Here is a 21,889-nt window from a genome sequence, read left to right on the forward strand (position 1 = left end):
TCCTTCATTGATGACCATCATGTAGTCGGTCTGTCAGGTTGGTACTGGCGTGAAATACCTACTGATCAAGCCATTGAACAAACTTTTGAGAGAATTAAAAAATTGAATGGCAGTCTATCGTGAGGTACAGACTGGACAGAAATGCAGCAAAGACAGTCTTACTAATCACCGTCAGTAGCCTATTCTTTAATTATCTGGTATTTCTTAAACTGTTTAACAATGTAATCCACAAATTACAGTGAGATGCTAATTGGTCTGTATGTACTCCCTTGTATTGAATCTATTAAACTAGTACTCACAGAGTACGTATTATGATCCTTCTAATTGAGCTAGAATGTTCAGACTTGGTGTAGATGTTTATTAGGCAATGCCTTGATGGAGTTCGAAGATGAGCATTTTCTGCTTAGGGTAAGCTGAGATATTCAGTTTGATTGGTTGATGCTTTGGGACACGATAACTTTAATGCTAATTAACTGAGCATTTTCTGCTTAGGGTAAGCAGAGATAAGTAATTTGATTGGTTGATTCTTTAGGACATGATAACTTTAGTTCTAATTAAGTGAGAGTGATGAAACTTAGAGTTTTGTGTCATTACATCAATACCTTGACTAAGTTCGATAATGAGCATTTTCTGCTTGGGGTAAGCAGAGCGATTAGCAATTTGATTGGTCGAGACTTTGGAACATAATAACTCTCCTTCTAATTGAGGTAGAATGTTCAAAATTGGTGGGTAGAATGTTTAAAATTGGTGGGGGGCTAAATGTGTAAGACGCTGGAGGTCGGGTGTTCAATCCCAACATTGGCCGAGAAAGTTCATTAGGATTTTCAGACGTGGTATCTCCTAGTCAGTGTTGCAGGACGGAGTGCCAGACAAGGACAGCTGTCTAGTTGTTTGGATGGAATGGAAAACTGAGGTCCTGTGTATACATTGACATGCACGTAAAAGATCCCTTGGCAGTTGGAATTTGGTATAAGAGTAGGCCATAGTGCCACTGCCTGGGCAACATTTCCCTCATAGCACACTGTATGGTGTATGCCCGTCTTCACTAGCCCAGTTCGGAGCAGAACGGTAGGACGTTAAACCCTATTTCATTTCATTTCAAAATTGGTGTAGGTGTCTATTACGTGAATGCCTTGACATAGTTCGTTCATGCGCATTTTCTACTAAGGTTAAGCAGAGATGAGCAATTTGATTGGTTGAGACTTTGGAACATGATATCTTTGGATTTAATTGGATGAGAGCGATGAAACTGAGTATAGATTCATTATATCAATACATTGACTAAGTTCGATGATGAGAATTTTCTGCTTAGGCTTAGTAGCGATAAGCAATTTGATTGGTCAAGACTTTGGAACATTACACTTCTGTTATTTGAGGTATAGATGTTCATTAGGCGAATGACTGAGTTCAATGATTAATATTTCCCATTAAAGCTAAGCAGAGCTGAGCAATTTCTTTGGTCGATGCTTTGGGACAAGATAACTTTGATTCTAACTGATGGAGAGTGATGTAACTTAGTGTATAGTTTCACTCACTGCCAGGTAATTTAAGACCTGAGTTTGATAGTAAACATTTTATGCTCAGACTAAGCATAGATAATCAGTTTGATTACTGAATACTTTTGTAAAAGATAAATGTACAATTAATTAATATGTGTCATCTGGTGGGTTTTTTTTTTTATTTTGGCGGGAGACATCAGCCTCACTGTTGGCTTGTTTTTACTAGCCTGTAAATGGTTTTGTGTAGCATATTCCCATAATTGAATTTTTGGGTTTTAACTTTAATACCATATCACCCTTTCAATTTCGCCCTCACCATTTTACAAAAAACAATGAACAGCCTTAACAATTCATCTTAATCTCATTATAAATGATCAAAATACAGTAGCCAACTTTTAATACCAGATTTATTTTTTTTAATAGAAGCAAAAATAAAATATCTATGTCTGAAGCTAGCCATTTCACAGTGTATATCAGCTCCAACAGCATCAACATTTTTATCCTCATGGATGACTCCACCACTGTTTGAATCTTTACCTGTAAGTAGTTTTAGACGTCTTTCAGAAACTATTTCACCTGAATTCTTTGTAATAATTTAATAAATTTATTAACAAGCTTCATGAATTAAAGATGCTGTATTTGACATGGGCTGAGGAGAATGTTCAGTGTGTTTTATCCCTGTATACAATTGAAGACCAAATTATATTAAAACACTGAAAAGTACTTCCATCGTTCTTGTCTATATAGTTATGTTTTCTTTTAAATTATGCTAAATTTACACTTACAGATGCATTATGTAATGTTTAGATAAAGAGCTGACAGTTCTCACTATAATAGTTAAAAAATACATAATGAAAAGGGAATATGTGGAAAATTTCAGTCAAATTACTTCATTTTGATCAGAGTTATTGCCGTTAGAAGAACAGTGTAGTTTCAGTTGACATTGCTATACTATTGTTACGATAATAAACAAAGTCTTGATTGTCCATTTTTTAATTAAATTATTAACTAGCAAAAAATACTGATGCTCTAGAGCATTGCAAATGTGCTTGGCATGTGAATTAATGTCTCATTAATGATTTATATAACATTTGAGGCCAAACGAAAGATCTGCATTAGGAAGATTTAGCTCTAAAGCACAGCGTACATTGACACGGCAACTGGAAGTAACGCAACTGATTGGTTGCAGTCGATCTACGCATTCGGCGTACATCAACACAGAAAAACAAATGCTTCAGTAGATCATGTGACTTTTTCATGATTACCCAAGTTATCAGATTTTAGAAAATATCAATTTTGTCCATATGTGATAGTATTTTAACTATGATTAGAACCTTGCGTTAATTATCCCATAGAGGAAGATCTCACAATAGGGCCTATATATACATATATGTAGCCTTTGTAAGAAAATAGTTTTTCTTTCTTTTTTTTAATCATGATTAAATCTACACCAATATGTTGTTGGAGCATACATCAGCTCTGAGTACAACTAGTTGCCTCTACTAGCAGCAACTGGTTGAAACTGTTTGTTTTCCAGTTGCAAGCGCGTACATGAACACAAACTGGCAACTGATCGTTTCCTCTCAGTTGCTACCAGTTGCTGGCAACCATTTGTCTCCAGATAATGCATCTGTTAAAAACTTATGATTATGTTAAAACTGATAATTATGATTCACAACAGAAGAGAGACCCTTCCCTCTACAAAGGGAACCTGGGGTATATAGACAGTTGTTGTACTATATATATGTACCTATTATTATTGATTTCAGGATGAATGTAAGGTTTTACTGTACACATCTTTACCATTAATGATAAAATCATTAGCAGTATCAGTTGTGAAGACATTTGTTGAGAAATGTTGTATGTTACCATTTAATACAAGTGGTAATATACCTTTTGGTGTGGCTGTATTAGATGGTATGAATAAAGCTCTGTTAGTACAAGACCCTCCGAAATCTGTAACATCTATATTATATGATGCCACGTGTAGATTTTATAAAAACCTGCCAGAGATTATACATGTAAGATTTTTTATATTTCAACATATACTGCCATTCTGGTGGTTGTTTCTGTTCAATTTGACTAACCATTTTCTCGGTTCAAATTAAATTGAGTGCAAAATTTGAGACCAATCTGTCAAACCATTTCTGAGATCCAATTATTTTAGTTTTCAGATTACAAGTAAAAAGCGACTAGATTTTTAGACCATTGGGTCTTTATTGCTTGGCTGGCATTAACAATCGGTCAACTTCGACTTCTTCTCCTAAACCAATATATGGAAATTTGGTAGCTATGTTGCCAGGGTGCTTTTATTCAGATTTGTTCAAATGACGTACATTTTGTAGGTATATTAAAGTTTGGCATCTTCCATTAAACATCTTACAGGGAGCCTTTTCTCTTCCAATTTATTGCACGCAATGACGACATGAATAATGGTCAGAATGTGGCCGCATTTGCACTTCACTGGTTTATATTTATGGTCGTAATTAAGTCTGTAGTTTTGCGCGATGGGTGATTGATCTCCGTCTTCGTTTTCACAGACGCTGAGTCCTTAGCGAGCCAGATTGTCCGCAGACTCATTGCATACTATGCCAACATGGGATGGTATCGATGTAAATTCTAAGGTTTTATTTTTGTTTCGGAGGGAACAAACACTTGCTCGAATATTCTGAACGATTTCTGACTTTAAGGGAGTCTGACACAATGACTGCTCTTTGAACAGCGGATGACACAAGCCACTCAAGAGCTGTGGATATTGCCTTTAATTCTGAGGTATAGATGGAACATCCATCTGGTAACCTTTTTAATTGCCCACATTTTCATGTGGACGTATATTGTCATCGCCCCTGTCCGTCCGTCCATCAGTCCGTCCACAATTGTTTGTGAACAGTCTACAGGTCACAATTTTTATCCGATTTCAATAAAACTTGAAATATAGGTTTATCACCCTAAGATCTCGGTTCCTTTCGATATTGGCATGTATCAGACTGTAACTTCATGGATTATGGCCCCTGATTGTAGGAAAAATCACGTTTTTGGCTTGTGAACACTGTAGAGGTCACAATTTTTATCCGATTTTGTTGAAACTTGAAATGTAAGTTTATAACCCAAAGATCTAGGTTCCTTTAGATATTGGCGCATATTTGACCGTAGCTTCATGGATTATGGCCCCTGATTGTACGCAAAAACGCGTTTTTAGGCTTGTGGACCCTATAGAGGTCATAATTTTTATCCGATTTAAAAAACCGTGATAATAAATCACCGTTACACCCTAAGGACGGTTGAGTTCGAATTTCGTGAAAATGGGCCCAAAACTGACAGACAAAATGGCCGCCCTTCGTTCTCAAATAGCGTAAAAATATGGTATATCAAGTTGTCGACCCAATAGAGGTCACAATTTTTATCCGATTTCGTTGAAACTTGAAATGTAAGTTTAAAACACAAAGATCTAGGTTCCTTGCGATATTCGCGCATATCGAATTGTAATTTCCTGAATTATGGCCCTTGATTGTAGGAAAAATCACTTCCATTTTAGCTTGTTTTCTATCCATCTCTCGAAAATGTGGGCGTATCCTGCCTGGCAGCCGCTGGTTGATATATTAACATTGAATTCAGGAATGACTACACCTAATGCAATTTGGGTTGTTTTTGGATCGTGAGATCTGTCAGTGTATATTTTTACATGAGAGGACCATTTTTCGTTCAAGTATTCCCTCGATAGCATTTGAGCGTGTTGTGAATTTTTTTCTTAACAACATTACTTAGGCTTATGTCATATTTTGGATTTAATAAAGCCCATGGGGCTTGATACGAAAATACCTTCAGTAATCTGATAGTGATCTAATCTTGGGTCTTTTAATAGATCATTTGTTCTGTGATCGAATGGTCGCGTCTCTGATTTAACATTTCTTTTGAATTTTTTCCTTGATGCTTTTGTGTTGGACAGCTGTCCCTAAGATATTGTATCTTAGCCCAGTATCTCAATGTTAGTTCGTTGCGCCTCAATTCGAAAGACATTTCACCTACTTCTTGCAATAGATTTTCCCGTTTTGTGCCAAATGAAGCTTTTGTTGCTATCTTTATTGCCTGATATTGTAAACTGTCTAGTTTAGAAAGAGCTGTTTTATTTGCACTCGCAAAAGCAACACAGCCATTGTCACATATTGATCTTATCATTGACTTATATATCATTAGCAGGGTGGTTTTATTTGCTCCCCAGGATATGCTCGTCAGGCATCTCATTATGTTCAGAACTTTCTGTCCTCGTTTAACAATATTTTCAATATGTGGTATAAAAGTCATTTTGCGATCAAAGGTCCCCCCTAGAAGCTTTGCCTGATCTTTAAATTCAATTTGGATATTATTCAATTCCAGTTTCATATAGACCACACTTCCCTATGATCCCTACCGAAAAGCATAACCTATTTTCAGATATTCAAAATCCCCAGTCATTAGACCATTTCAACAATTTGTCTAAGGCTTCTTGCATTCTCGTTCTTACTGTACCATAGTTATTTACTGCATGTCAGATTGAACTGTTGTCTGCATACACCTCTACATTAACTTGTATTTGCCTATTCTTTAGAAAATCCTCGATCCAGTGGAATATTCGTCCTGTTACCCCTAGTTCATGTACTTTTTTAAGTAGGCCATCTAGCCAAACTAAATCAAATGCCTTGGTCAGGTCCACGAATACTGCACATGGATAATTGTTCTTTTTAGACAATGAAGTCATGATGTCATGTTGTAACCTTACAATATAGTGGAGCTGTCTATATCCACTTTGATTTGGACTAATTAATCCATTACTTTCACAATAATATCTTAGCCTATTATTTACCAGTCTAATGTTTTGCATAATGTAGAGGTCAAACTTATCGGTCTGTAAGAACCTGTTTCAATTTTATCTTATTTAATACAAAATTGTGAGGCCAATATGTGGTGTCTAGTATTTATATTACTGTACAATAGGAGATAACTCCATTCTAGTTGTATATCATTGATCATGTGACATGTATGAGTTTTAGAAAGTTGGCGTGTATCAACCATGTTGTATGCTTGGTCATGAATGATGAATAAAATCCATCTTTATCTACAAAACAGTATTGTGTTCATTTCATCCACACTACATAATATATACAGAAAAACTATAACAACAATTCATGAAACCATACAGGACAACAACAAGATCAAAGGAAATGAAATGGGGTTTAACGTCCTACTGTTGTGCTCCGATCTGGGCTAATGAAGACGGGCATACGCCATACAGTGTGTTATAAGGGAAATTTTGCCTGGAGAGCGGCACTACGGCCTGCTCTTATATCGAATTCCAACTGTCAAGGGATCTTTTACATGCACGCCAATGTGTACACAGGACCTCCGTTTTTCGTCCCATCCGAAAGACTAGACAGCTGTCCTTGTCCGGCCCTCCGTCCTGCATCACTGACAAGGGAGAACCAGGCCGAAAAAATCTGGATGAACTTTCACAGCCAATGCCACGATCGAACACCCAACCTCCCAAGATCAAAGGGGATATTATTCAAAAACTAATTTAATAGGGATAAGTGAAGCCATTAAGTTAACTTAAGCAATTAAGTTATGATGATAGATACAAGACTACCAAGAAAATGGAATAGGAATTACAATACAATTTACATGATATACAATAGTATGTTAACATAATGGTAATTAACTAAAACAACTTTCATATTTGTAGTTATTAATATATACTATTCAAAAAAAGTAGGGGATATTCAGAAACAATACAAAACTGAGGAAATGCACTGCTGTCTTTATTAGAGGTAACCAGTGTATGTTAATAACAGGCCAATTGTCTACACATGAACATAAACAGTTCATATGGGCGGCTTATCTGACGGCCCCATTTCACTCGCAAAGAGATACACTGTCAAAAGTGAAAATGGACGTTTTTGATTTTTGTCTTAATAATCAGTAATTGCTCCACCAATCCTCAGACATTCAGCAATTCATCGTGGTATGCTCCTTAATCAACCGTCCAATCAGGATTTGGGGCAATCTGACCCACTCCTCTTGCAGTGCCACGGCCAATTCTTGCAGTGTTGTCAGTTGACGTTGATGTCGACAAACACGTCTCCCGATCAAATTAAATGTAACACACTAATACAAAGATACGCTAAACAGTAAATCTTATGCAAGAACCGATAGGAAAGCAAACATGGATAGATAAACCAGCACGTGGCAGTTTTCATCAACCTTTCCTTGAAGTGTCAAATTTGACAATGAACCACTCACACGTGTATGGCGTTACTGCGTGTCGCATGTGCAGCTCAGTGGTTCTGTTGGGGCGGTAAGATCTTCATCTGTGAACATATTCTCAAAGCATGTCAAATGTCCATGGCTCTTTATCATATCGCAACCTGCATAGGTATTTGCATTTCTATATCCCCTACTTTTTTTGAAGAGTATATAATAAGACTAAAATAAACCATGTTGAAGTTGATATAATAATTATGATAACAATGATAATAATACTGGGCTACTGTGGGCATGTTTTGGTGCCTGGCAACCCTTCTTTCCTGAAATGAGTATATTGTTTTATTTCAGGTACCATTATTATCAAACATGGCTAAATGTTTTTTAAGTATCCCAGATGATTTGTTTGATACATGGACTCAAGATGATCTATACAACCAGAAGACTTTTGTAAAAGGAGTTTTTATTCGTTGTCAACTTGTAGCATTTGGAAGACAACCAATAGCTATTCTAAATAGCTGTTTAGATGCTACAATAAATAATAAAGAATGGTATGATTATTTTCATATTAAATGTTGATAATTGGTGAATGTAATATTACATAACACATGTATATCATTTTTCCCAATGATTTTTGTTCCCCGCCTTTGGAAGAAAGCAGGGGATTATTAAAATGGGTTTGTCCGTCCGTCCATCTGTCCGTCACATATTTTGGGACACAATAACTCTCCTTCTAATTGAGCTAACTTGGTGTAGGTGTTTATTAGGTCAATGCCTTGATGGAGTTCGAAGATGAGCATTTTCTGCTTAGGGTAAGCAGAGATAAGCAATTTGATTGGTTGATGCTTTGGGACACGATAACTTTAGTTCTAATTAAGTTTGACGATGAGCATTTTCTACTTAGGGTAAGCAGAGATAAGCAATTTGATTGGTTGATGCTTTGGGACACGATAACTTTAGTTCTAATTAAGTGAGAGTGATGAAACTTGGTGTATAGTTTCATTACATCAATACCTTGACTAAGTTCGATAACAAGCATTTTCTGCTCAGGGTAAGCAGAGCGATAAGCAATTTGATTGGCCGAGACTTTAAAACACAATAACTCTCCTTCTAATTGAGGTAGAATGTTCAAAGTTTGTGTAGGTGTTTATTAGGTCAATGCCTTGATGGTGTTTGAAGATGAGCTTTTCTGCGTAGGGTAAGAAGAGATAAGTAATTTGATTGGTTGATTCTTTTGGACACGAATAGTTCTAATTAAGTGAGAGTGATGAAATTTGGTGTATAGTTTTATTACATCAATACCTTGACTAAGTTCGAAAATGAGCATTTTCTGCTCAGGGTAAGCAGAGCGATAACCAATTTGATTGTTTGAGACTTTGGAACACAAAAACTGTCATTCTAATTGAGCTAGAATGTTCACACATGTCTGTAGAAGTTTATTAGGTGAATGCCTTGGTTGAATTCGAAGATGAGAATTTTCTGCCTTGGGTAAGTAGAGATAAGCAATTTGATTGGTTGATGCTTTGGGACACGATAACTTTAGTTCTAATTTAGTGAGAGTGAGGACACTTGGTGTATAGTTTTATCACATCAATACCTTGACAAAGTTCGATAATGAGCACTTTCTGCTCAGGGTAAGCAGAGCAATAAGCAATTTTTTGGGCTGAGACTTTGGAACACAGTAACTCTCCTACTAATTGAGGTAGAATGTTCAAACATGGTGTTGGCATTCATTAGGTGAATGCTTTGATCTAGTTCGATGATAAACATTGTCTGCTTACGGTAAGCAGAGATAAGCAATCTGATTGGTTGATGCTTTGGGGTACGATAACTTTGGTTATAATCAAGTGAGAGTGACGAAACTCCAAGTATAGATTCATTATATTATTACCTTGACTAAGTTCGATGGTGAGAATTTTCTGCTTAGGCTAAGAAGAGATAAGCAATTTGATTGGTCAAGACTTTGGAACATAACAACTCTGCTTTTAATTGAGGTAGAATGTTTAAACTTGATGTAGATGTTCATTGGGTGAATGTCTTGACTGAGTTCAATGATTAACATTTCGAGCTAAAGCTAAGCAGAGCTAAGCAATTTCATTGGCCAATGCTTTAGGACAAGATAACTTTGATTCTATCTGATAGTTGATAATCAGTTTGATTGCGTGATACTTTTGAAAAAAATAAATGTGCGATGAATTAAAATGTGTCATTTGTTTTCTGGATAAAGACAAGTTGATACAACACTCAGTAATAAACAGCAATTGTAGTCTATAGAATTGTCTCCTGTGTATTTTCCTCTAGTGTCATCATGTTTCCTCAATTTGAAAGAATTCAGTTGAGGATAGCACACAAAGTATTTCATTAGCTTATACTCAAGTTTCTGATGGTTTTGAATTATTAATGAAGATCTGCTATAAGCTTCTCATAACTTAAATATTAGAATGCCTTTGAAAAAGTAACATTTATGGCCATGATAATAGACAGTAAAGAAAGGTACCTCTAATCCTTTCTATTACATATTTTGAACCAACACATGGATTTTATCAGAAGGTAAGGGATTTCAGAAACACAAATTTTGTATGCTATTAAGAATAAAGTATACCTATATTTACAATCTCAAATTAACAGACTTGAGGTATGGAGTATTGAAAATGATGAAAGATGGAACCGGACAGTTATTATATTGAATACAGTAACTGCTACATTAGAGTATAATGTATGATATATATATTTTCAGTGATCGAACTGTGATATTCAATATTGTCAGTCATTGTTTCTATTCTGTTAACTTATGTAAATCAGAGTTAACTGGTCCTATGAATCAATTACAATGGTTACTGGAACTGCTTGGTCATATTAGAAATTTAGCAATAGGAGTTATTAAATTAGAAAATACAGCACCACCATTAAAACAGGTGAGAATTGTTAATAAGATAGATCAGACTAATTTCATTACATAAAACCAGACAAAAGGCTATCATATAAAACAGGCATACCAACATTCATAAACTATGAACATGACTAGAAGATAATCAGTGGTTGTGTATTTAAAATGTATATTGAACTTGTTAAACTAAGTAACACATCATAATATACATGATGTATATTATTGAGGATGCACATTGTACTTACATACCTTGGAATTTTCAAACATCAATCCAGAGAGTTTGTGCATAGGGGAGAAATTAGTCAAATTCTGTGTGTTTTTGTTTCCATTGATGTGTAAAATCATCATTTTTATGTTTATTCGGTCTTAAAAGAGTTATATGCTTGAAAAATCTCAGAAATAACTTGAATGTAGATTTTATTCAAATGTTCTTATTTTCTAGAATATGTGTACTAGACTATAGAATTATTTCTATTTTTGTAGGCTGTGGAGTTTATTATAGGTATAGCCTCTGCTGCTATATCTTTGTGGACAAGCTGTACAACTAGTTATATGATTGGTATTAAAGCTAATCTGTTATTATATGATGATAATCTTACTATAGATAATGATGTAGATATAGATGTTATATCTTTATCTAGATGTTTACAATGTTTACCTATAGTAATCTCTCATCTTAAAACTGAACCCTGGCTTCAAATACTACCTAAGGTTAAGTCATTTTATCATTAATGATTGACATAATATTATACTTTCATAAAACCTATCCTTATTTTAAAGATGCCTTCCTGTGTACAAACTGGGTGATTTGATGATATATTTGGACTAAAAACATATTCAAACTAATTAATCTATCAAAAATTTGCTTCAAATAAATCTCAAAACATCGTATTCGCAAGGAAATACACCAAGATGTAAAAAATCTATTTTTAGAAGCCATGTTTGTCACATAACTTGATGGAAGGGAGGGGGGGAGTCCATTTTCAGAATGTATTTGTTGTTACTTACTGTCCATTTACCATACATATTGAAGCCTAAGTAAATTGTTCTGCCAACTTCTTTTCCTGCCGTTCGGTTACAGAGTCTATTGTACATTTAAATCTCTCAATGTTCCTAAAACTGCCTAACCATTTGATCAAGAAGTAACAACCACTCCCTATGTCAAGCTGGCAGACAATAAGCCAATGGGCTGACAGTTAGTGACATTTTTGCCCAGTGCTTGCCCCATGGGTATTTTTCAGGGAATCCAGTATTTATCTAGTAAGTTTGGACATCTCTACTTTCCATATTTACTAAATTTGCCATACTTTTATTGGAAATAACTACCCTTTAAATACTTAATTGAGAATGTATCTTTAAAGACAAAACAAAGATGTCAAATAGTCTAGTTCCTAGAAATGAAATGGGGTTGAACTTCCTACATTTCTGCACCAAATGGGCTGATGAAGATGAGCATATGCCATGCATTATGTTCTGAGTGAAATTTGGCCCAGAGAGTGGTGCTATGTCCTACTCTTATTTCGAATTCCAACTGTCACTGGTTATTTTATGAGTTCATCAACGTGTACATTGGACTTTGTACACTAGACACTATTCCTTGCTAATAACAATATAGTAAAAATCCGAACTGTGCTCATAAATAATTTGTATTTTTTTAATTCTCCAATTTTCTGATACACAGGCAAGTAATAATTTAGAAAAATAGAATAGAGAAATAATAGACTTAGTGAAGATAAACTTGTTGTATTTAGAATATTATTTATATCAATTGATTTCTATAGGTGATTGACTGGATGATGACCATGATCCAACTTCCAGAAGAAACTCTATCAACACAAGTAAAACAGACATTAAAAGGTAAGCCATACTGAAGTATAAACTTGAAAATTTGTACAACCTTTCCCATCTGTACATCATCCCCACAACTATGATCACTCTACAACTACATAATATGTTATTCAGTTGTTGTTTTTTTAACAACTTATATTTTAAACATCAGATGGAAGAAGTTAAGGACAGTTCTTCATTGTAACATCTTGTTACTTTTATTTGTTTTTCTTTTAATTGTAAATTTGTCTATGGTTATTTAATTGTTAGACAATTATTATGTTATATAACAATAAATCAGAACATGCTATATATTTTCAGATTCTTTGTACAGCTTAAGAGATAGTGAAGAATTTAAAAAAGCTTCTGTATGGACAAATGTTTTTACAGTTTAGATGAAGAAGTGCTGATTTTAATATAATAAATGATGTCAAACTGTCATAGTCATTCAAAGTGAAGATAAGAGCAAGATTTGAACCAAAATCTACCCCAACATAGACTGAATTTTTCAAGTCTGAAATACTGAGATATTAATTAGTGCTTAACACAAGGTACCAAATGACATAGTCAAAGTATCCTGATCGAAGTGTAACTGTGTATTCATAAAAATGTAACATATTAAAATATTTTCAGTTACTAAATGCCTACCGAAAAAGTTATTGATTTCTTATCATAGACGTACTGGACCCTGTATTATAAGGGGGGAATGTAAAAAAGTAAAAAAAAAAATAGTACTTTTGCCCGAGAAACAAATCTCCTAATACTGCTCGAAAACATTGAATATTGTCTGATATATTGCATCAATGGACAGCCCCCTTGATTCCCTGTCTGGTTCTTAAACTTCTTATATAGGTCAATGTTTGATCAGATGTAGCGCTTTAATGATCAAAAATTTCAAGAACAGGGCTATAAGAAATTCACTTAAATAGTTTTGGTAACCAGAGAGTTTTGGAAAAATTGTATATTTTTGGTGAAAAAAACATTTTACCACACCTTAAAGTGAAGACTGCTACCTTGATTACTATGCTTTATTAATAAATAAATAACATTACATGATTGGTCCGAGTGGTAATTTTTCTGGTCCAAGTGGTCTATTATTGGTCCGAGTGGTCTTTGGTCCGAGTTGTCTGGATACCCTTGCCATCATCTTGTTGCGTGTGAACAGTAAATAAAAATCCTTTGCAAAGAATGGTAAGAGCTTCAACTATGGTTAGCAACCAGACCACAATATTAGGAACCGTCACAGATATGAAATTCTCAGAATGGTAAGAGCTTCAACTAGAACTATGGTTAGCAACCAGACCACAATATTAGGAACCGTCACATATATCAAATTCTCAGACAAATGACAGGCCCTGAATAGGTCCAAGAGCTAGCTGAATATATTCACATTCAATTAATTCAATAAAGCTCTGTAGGATTGAGAACAGTTTGCTGTGATTGCAGTGTGTTAGCAATGGTATCAAACTGGCCGTCAAACAAGTAGAAATATTTTGTTACCGTATCAGTTTTGTCCTGTACATTGTTCATATCCGAATACAGCAATTTTCTTTTGAACATTAAAAGTTTATAAAAAAAGAGGATACAAATCAATTTTCGAAGTCAGATTTTACAGGCAATCCACGATGATGAAATAGATTTCACTGAGTACGAATTAAACATCAAAATAGCGAGAATAGCTTAACTGAAAGTTTGACCTCCAAATATTGAGCCGTAAGGAAATGATCGACCCGTTTTATACGTAAAATGAAATAGGGTTTAACGTCCTGAATAAAAGTAACGAATAAGGGTTTTACGTTGAACACAAGTGATAAATCTGTCATCTCATCAATTCGGCAATGGAAGGCAACAGACCAAACTGTCACAAACCCAAATCCTCGTCACTGCAAGAAATTAATATACAAATATATGGGTATTTTAGAAAGTACAGAAACCAAAATTATTTTAATTTATGATTAATCTCAGTATTCAGCTTGGTATAAATAATCACCGAAAGAAACTGACAATGAAAGATATGTTATAGATATGTATATACTACACACACATCATGTCTAAAATTTAAATGATTTTATAAATAAATGACAAAACTAAGGATAAATGACATTTTGACAATGTGTCATAATACCGACAATATTACTCTGGATAAACAATGTATAAAACCCACGGACAAGATTAATGTGTAATAGATATGTCACTTAACTTTTATAAGAAAAACCAATAAATGAAATTGGTTTAACATCCTACTTTCTTGACCAACTAGGAAATTTGCCCTGACAGCGGCTTTTTAGTCTACTCATATCAATGGTTCTATAACCTGAACGCCAACGGTTTCCGTCCTACACTATATTATACCGACAAGAGGAAACCACGTTAATAAATCCGGAGGTAATTAATTGTCCCCGCCTTTCGAAGAAAGCAGGGAACTATTAAAATGGGTTCGTCCGCCTGCCTGTCCGTCCGTCTGTATGTATGTCAGTCACACTTTTTGGGACACAATAACTCTCTTTCTAATTGAGCTAGAATGTTCAAACTTGGAAAAGGTGTTTATTAGGTCAATGTCTTGATGGAGCTCGAAGATGAGCATTTTCTGCTTAGGGTAAGCAGAGATAAGCAAATTGATTGATTTATGCTTTGGGACACGATAGCTTTGGTTCTAACTGAGTGAGAGTGACGAAACTTGGTGTATATTTTCATTACATCAATACCTTGACTAAGTTCGATAATGAGCATTTTCTGCTCAGGGTAAGCAGAGCGATAAGCAATTTGATTGGCCGAGACTTTGGAACACAATAACTTTCCTTGTAATTGAGCTAGAATGTTCAAACTTGGTGTAGGCGTTAATTAGGTGAATTCCTTGATGGGGTTCGATGATGAACATTGTCTGCTTACGGTAAGCAGAGATAAGCAATCTGATTGGTTGATGCTTTGGGGCACGAATATTTAGTTTTAATTAAGTGAGAGTGATGAAATGCCGAGTATAGATTCATTATATCATTAACTTGACTTAAGTTCGATGATGAGAATTTTCTGCTTAGACAAAGGAGCGATAAGCAATTTGATTGGTCAAGACTTTGAAACATAACAACTCTGCTTTTAATTTATGTAGAATGTTTAAACTTGATGTAGATGTTCATTAGGTGAATGTCTTGACTGAGTTCAATGATTAACATTTCGAGCTAAAGCTAAGCAGAGCTAAGCAATTTCATTGGCCAATGCTTTAGGACAAGATAACTTTGATTCTATCTGATAGAGACTGATGAAACTTGGTGTATAGTTGATAATCAGTTTGATTGCTTGATACTTATTTTGAAAAAAATAAATGTGCTATTAATTAATATGTGTCATCTATTTATTTTGGGATTTCGGCGGGGGACATAGCCTCGCTGTTCATGGCTTGTTTTTTTCCTGCCATGATATCAGTCACAAACAAAATGAAATTAGCGGCACAAAAAAATATATGCTACTTTATTTCAAATGTACCGTCTCCTTCAGCCCAGTCGGTGCAGAAAGATAGGACGTTAAACTCCATTTCATTTCAATGAAATGTATTCATCAATCTTGAATCATTCGTCACAAATCGTATTGTCTCAGTAATCATTAAAAGTATTAGGCTATTACTAAATGCTAAATTAATATATTTATTTACCATTAACCATGAAAATTTACAACAATATACATTCTCGTTAAGGTGGGTAGTGTCTTCTTAAGTTTAGGACCCTAAAGAGGGAGAAATGAGAACTAACACTAATAGATCATTGGATTGTGTACTAGACTTATAATACACATAAACCAGTTGATTGTATATTACAATTGCAATAGAGGTCGGTTAGGCCCTAAAATTAACTAAATTACATAACTTAGAGGTTCTACCAATCAATAGGTCCTAACCAGTTCCGGGGACCCGATCCCGCGATGTGATTGCTGGGGCCCAACCAGTCCCGGGAAATTAACGTAATCATAGTAGTTCAGACAAATGTATAATCTGAACATGTTTCCTGCCTAAATTTTACGTCTTTTTTCTCCTTGTCTTTTGTTTGGGATTTTATGTCTTGATTTGACCTATGCTCAGTTAGAAAATTGGTTGAATTCTCTTAACTGTTGATAGTTTCGTGCGTATCGTCAAAAAATACATGGGAAATGGGCTAGGGATCTCGATATTGACAGCATCATCTCCACTCTCCTCAAGTCGCGAAGGAAGTCTTTGTAAATAACGTTCACAGAGGCTTCCCTTGCAAATTTAGGCCTTGTGCTATGGTGTGTTAACTGTTCCTGTTAGAAGTTTCCTCCTAAAACTCTTTACTGACATTTATTGCTGATCGGAGTATAATGTTTTATGTCACCTAAAATAATTTCAGTAAAATAAAGTAAATGAAAACATCATAAGAGAAAGAGTCTATTTAAAATACTCAAATTGTCAACGAATTCTAAACGTCAATGAAATCGCTGTCTAAATTGTCTCAGATGCACTGAAATGAATTCTAATTTAAAAAAAAAATCCTGGAAGAAAACACCCGGGCTCTCAAGGGGGCGGAGTACATACTAGTGCGATCCGCGGTCAGTAAGAACAATTTGAACAAACAACAATGGGGCCCCCACACAGTTGGTATGTCCCGAGCCCCCACAAGATTAATCCGGCACTGCCTGTAATTTGTGCTCTTAGTCCTGTGATACATAAGTTTTTACATTACCGGTTCTATTCTCTTCCATGGTCTACGAAATTTTGTTATTTTGTTGAATTTAGGAACCATATTGGCGTTTCGTTCGGTCATGGCACATTTGGCCATTCAGATATGAATTCGGCGAATCCGAAAACCTATAGTTTGATACATTACTAATATGACCATCATTTTGAATAAGAGCTCAACCTGGAATACGTTTTCGTCGGAACATGTTTTTATGTTTATATCTGAAGTAACTGACACCAATAATAACCTATAGCTTAATATATCGCACAGCTGGGGAGTTTCGCCGCAAAATGAACCTCCATTTGGAGAGAGAGAGAGAGTTTAACGTCAATTCGACACAAACTAGGTCATATCGGGACAAACACATGGTTCAATTTTATTTCAAGTCATTAACATATACATTGAAAAGCGTGGGACTAAGTACACATCCCTGTTTGACCCCTCGCACCGAATGTATTTTGTCGGAAAGACATCCATTATTATTTTTAATTATATATGACGTGTTACCATACATGGAGGTTATTATAGTGACATGCTGAGGTTTGATGATAGATATGACCCCACCCCACCCCACCCACCCCACCCAATTCTTAAGTATAAGAGAGAAAGAGAGAGAGAAATGGGGTTTAACGTCCGCTCGACACAAACTAGGTCATTTCGGGACTAACATTGTTCAATTTTATTTCCATAATTCGCTTGCGCGTAGGGGTCTTTAGCAGTGGGAGGAAACCGGAGGACCTGGGGAAAACCCACGAGGTTGTCAATGTTTCCAAGGCCAAATGCATAGTGAAGGGAAGTTGAATATACTTTGATAGCATTGAACGGGTTCTATATCGTTTCTGTCACACTGAAACTGTTGTGTAATTTCTGGCGGTTATTTTGAAATTCCCTAGCATTACGGAAATACTTGAAGGCTTGTCGACGTTGATGAGAATAAAAGGTCATCTACAAAAGTGGGTGGGAAATGTTAGTATGATTTATCAATGGGGCATCTTTAATGTTGACATCTTCATTATTGAGTTAATGTTGTGAGAATAGAGTTGGGCTGGGCACATATTATATCCTTGATTTATTCCCAGAAAAGCGCTGATCTTATGTCCGCACAAGACCTGAGTTAGTTTTGATCACATACGCTGTTGATGCATACATATATAATATATTACTTTAAAAATATTTTCATTTATATCTTGCTTTAGCATTTTCAAGAAAAGTGCCTAATGGAACGCCTTATAAAAATCAACGAAGCACATGAAAAAGTTTTGTTTTATAGACTTATTACAGTTTTCAAAATAAAAATATATCGCCACTTCCCATGTGCCTAAATAATATACATGGGACATCATGCAATAGTTTCAATATATCTCTGTAAGCATTCCCCGATGTTGCAAGAACATAAAGCTTCATAAAGTCGAACATACATTAAAATAGCAAGCCAAACACCTCCATATTCGTTACACTGGGGTATACTTTACTCGTACTGAAGATTCAAATAAATTCCCATTTTATTAGCTCGGGTGGAGCAGAAAAGTAGGACGTTAAACCCCATTTCAATAAAATTACCAGCTACGTCTACTTTTAATGAGGATTTATTTTGTCGTCGACCCAGTTCGTCGTGTCCGCCCACACACTGCCCGTGAAATCGACACATTATTCTACTTTTTTTAAGTATTTTTTTTTAAAACTTGTATTGGTATGTCGCCAAATATTCATGGCTGTATGAGTTTGAATTTTAAGAAATGAAATGAAATGGGGTTTAACGTCCTACTGTTCTGCTCCTATACTGGGCTAATGAAGACGGGCATACGCCATACAGTGTGCTATGAGGGAAATTTTGCCCGGGCAGCGGCACTATCGCCTACTCTTATATCGAATTCCAACTGCCAGGGGATCTTTTACGTGCATTCCAATATATACACGGGACCTCGGTTTTTCGTTTCATCCGAAGGACTAGACAGCTGTCCTTGTCAGGCCCTCCGTTCTGCACCACTGACAAGGGGAAACCACGTCGGAAAATCCTGATGAACTTTATCGGCCAATGCAGGGATCGAACACCCGACCTCCAGGCTAGCGAGCCAGCGTCTTAACCAACTAGTTAATGAAAACCGACAATAATTCTTGGAGTTATTGTCCTTGACTAGACAAACATATTATATCAAAAAGAGCTTATTTTTTTAGTTTGATTTTAATGGAACTTGTATTTACGGGATTTCGAACGCATTCGATTAGTCAATTCGTTTTTGCACCTGCCATAAAATACGTCAAAAATATATTTTGCGAAGTTGGTACAGGCAGACGATATTTTTCATCCAAATATAATTTAACTTGGTTCCTTATTTCAGCAATTTGAAAGTATGTTGAATCAGAACATGATAAGTCAAATATTCGCTGAGTTGGCCTATTTATATATTCAAATAAAAAGCCAACACCTTGTTTCACTTCTTCCTTTTCCGAAAAAAATTAAGAGGGCGCCTCTACCGTTAGGGTGGCTGTTTATATTGTTGGGTATCCTGGTTCTGTGATAAATAAACTTGCTTTGGTTGTTAAAACTATTCTCTCTACTTTTAAAAATATCAATTCAAGAGGATTGGCAAAAGTAAAAGAAAGCAAATCATTCAAATGTATGCCCAGTGTTGTGTGGGTGGGTGTATGCGTGCGCGCGTGGGTTAAGCATAACACGGAAGCAATTAACGATGAAAAGACTGGTCCTAAGAATATGAATAAACAATATACGAATTGTTCTGGAATAATTCGAAACTCAAACCGGATGTCTGCAAATCAACCAACTTTCGATTATACCATATTATCAATATACTGACTTATTGATTACAAAAAAATTTTACTAAATTTTACGTCTTTTTTCTCCTTGTCTTTTGTTTGGGATTTTATGTCTTGATTTGACCTATGCTCAGTTAGAAAATTGGTTGAATTCTCTTAACTGTTGATAGTTTCGTGCGTATCGTCAAAAAATACATGGGAAATGGGCTAGGGATCTCGATATTGACAGCATCATCTCCACTCTCCTCAAGTCGCGAAGGAAGTCTTTGTAAATAACGTTCACAGAGGCTTCCCTTGCAAATTTAGGCCTTGTGCTATGGTGTGTTAACTGTTCCTGTTAGAAGTTTCCTCCTAAAACTCTTTACTGACATTTATTGCTGATCGGAGTATAATGTTTTATGTCACCTAAAATAATTTCACTAAAATAAAGTAAATGAAAACATCGTAAGAGAAAGAGTCTATTTAAAATACTCAAATTGTCAACGAATTCTAAACGTCAATGAAATCGCTGCCTAAATTGTCTCAGATGCACTGAAATGAATTCTAATTTTAAAAAAAAATCCTGGAAGAAAACACCCGGGCTCTCAAGGGGGCGGAGTACATACTAGTGCGATCCGCGGTCAGTAAGAACAATTTGAACAAACAACAATGGGGCCCCCACACAGTTGGTATGTCCCGAGCCCCCACAAGATTAATCCGGCACTGCCTGTAATTTGTGCTCTTAGTCCTGTGATACATAAGTTTTTACATTACCGGTTCTATTCTCTTCCATGGTCTACGAAATTTTGTTATTTTGTTGAATTTAGGAACCATATTGGCGTTTCGTTCGGTCATGGCACATTTGGCCATTCAGATATGAATTCGGCGAATCCGAAAACCTATAGTTTGATACATTACTAATATGACCATCATTTTGAATAAGAGCTCAACCTGGAATACGTTTTCGTCGGAACATGTTTTTATGTTTATATCTGAAGTAACTGACACCAATAATAACCTATAGCTTAATATATCGCACAGCTGGGGAGTTTCGCCGCAAAATGAACCTCCATTTGGAGAGAGAGAGAGAGTTTAACGTCAATTCGACACAAACTAGGTCATATCGGGACAAACACATGGTTCAATTTTATTTCAAGTCATTAACATATACATTGAAAAGCGTGGGACTAAGCACACATCCCTGTTTGACCCCTCGCACCGAATGTATTTTGTCGGAAAGACATCCATTATTATTTTTAATTATATATGACGTGTTGCCATACATGGAGGTTATTATAGTGACATGCTGAGGTTTGATGATAGATATGCCCCCACCCCACCCAATTCTTAATTATAAGAGAGAAAGAGAGAGAGAAATGGGGTTTAACGTCCGCTCGACACAAACTAGGTCATTTCGGGACTAACATGGTTCAATTTTATTTCCATAATTCGCTTGCGCGTAGGGGTCTTTAGCAGTGGGAGGAAACCGGAGGACCTGGGGAAAACCCACGAGGTTGGACAGGCGACCCTACTCATTGCCACGTACAAACGGGTAATAGAAACACAGTCAGTTGACTCAATGAAAGACTTTATGATACAGCGCGCGTGCTAACCATTCGCCCCCTCCCCATTTGGAACTTGCCCCCCCCCCCCAGCGGAATTAGCCATCAAATTTAGGGGGAATACCCAAGCTCATTTGATTCAGCGGGTCGAATTCTTATAAAACCCATCTTCAAACCGAGGTCCGAGGGAATCTGTCAAATATTTTACTCCACTATCAGAAAATGCCTCATGGCGGCCATCTTGAATATTTTGATTTCCCCAAGGGTGCCAGGGTGGCATCATCTAGATTCTGAATCTACATATATTGAAGATATATACCCCCCCCCCCCAAAAAAAAAAGGCCCGTTAGGTGGACTGAATTTCCACGTCAGGGCTTGAAAAGGGGTTTGACAACTGGCCGGGAGGTTGTCAATGTTTCCAAGGCCAAATGCATAGTGAAG

General features: G+C 35.9%; 1 protein-coding gene across 5 annotated transcripts in view; it reads left to right on the plus strand.

The window, feature by feature from the left end:
* LOC126817601 (focadhesin) overlaps positions 1-13,498 on the plus strand; it is a 310,529-nt gene extending 297,031 nt beyond the window's left edge. For 4 of the 5 annotated variants that reach the window (XM_050544678.2, XM_050544677.1, XM_050544681.1 and 1 more), the window contains 7 exons: positions 1,923-2,038; positions 3,269-3,520; positions 8,085-8,284; positions 10,471-10,648; positions 11,104-11,331; positions 12,402-12,477; positions 12,769-13,498. In XM_050544678.2, the coding sequence (XP_050400635.1) occupies positions 1,923-2,038; positions 3,269-3,520; positions 8,085-8,284; positions 10,471-10,648; positions 11,104-11,331; positions 12,402-12,477; positions 12,769-12,842 (1,124 nt within the window). In that variant the 3' untranslated portion in view covers positions 12,843-13,498. The remainder of the gene's footprint in view (positions 1-1,922; positions 2,039-3,268; positions 3,521-8,084; positions 8,285-10,470; positions 10,649-11,103; positions 11,332-12,401; positions 12,478-12,768) is intronic. The other variant, XR_008787793.1, reaches the window with a different exon arrangement.
* The last annotated feature ends 8,391 nt before the right edge of the window (positions 13,499-21,889 follow it).

The sequence above is a fragment of the Patella vulgata genome, chromosome 4 (assembly GCF_932274485.2).
Source record: "Patella vulgata chromosome 4, xgPatVulg1.2, whole genome shotgun sequence".
Classification (NCBI taxonomy): domain Eukaryota; kingdom Metazoa; phylum Mollusca; class Gastropoda; family Patellidae; genus Patella; species Patella vulgata.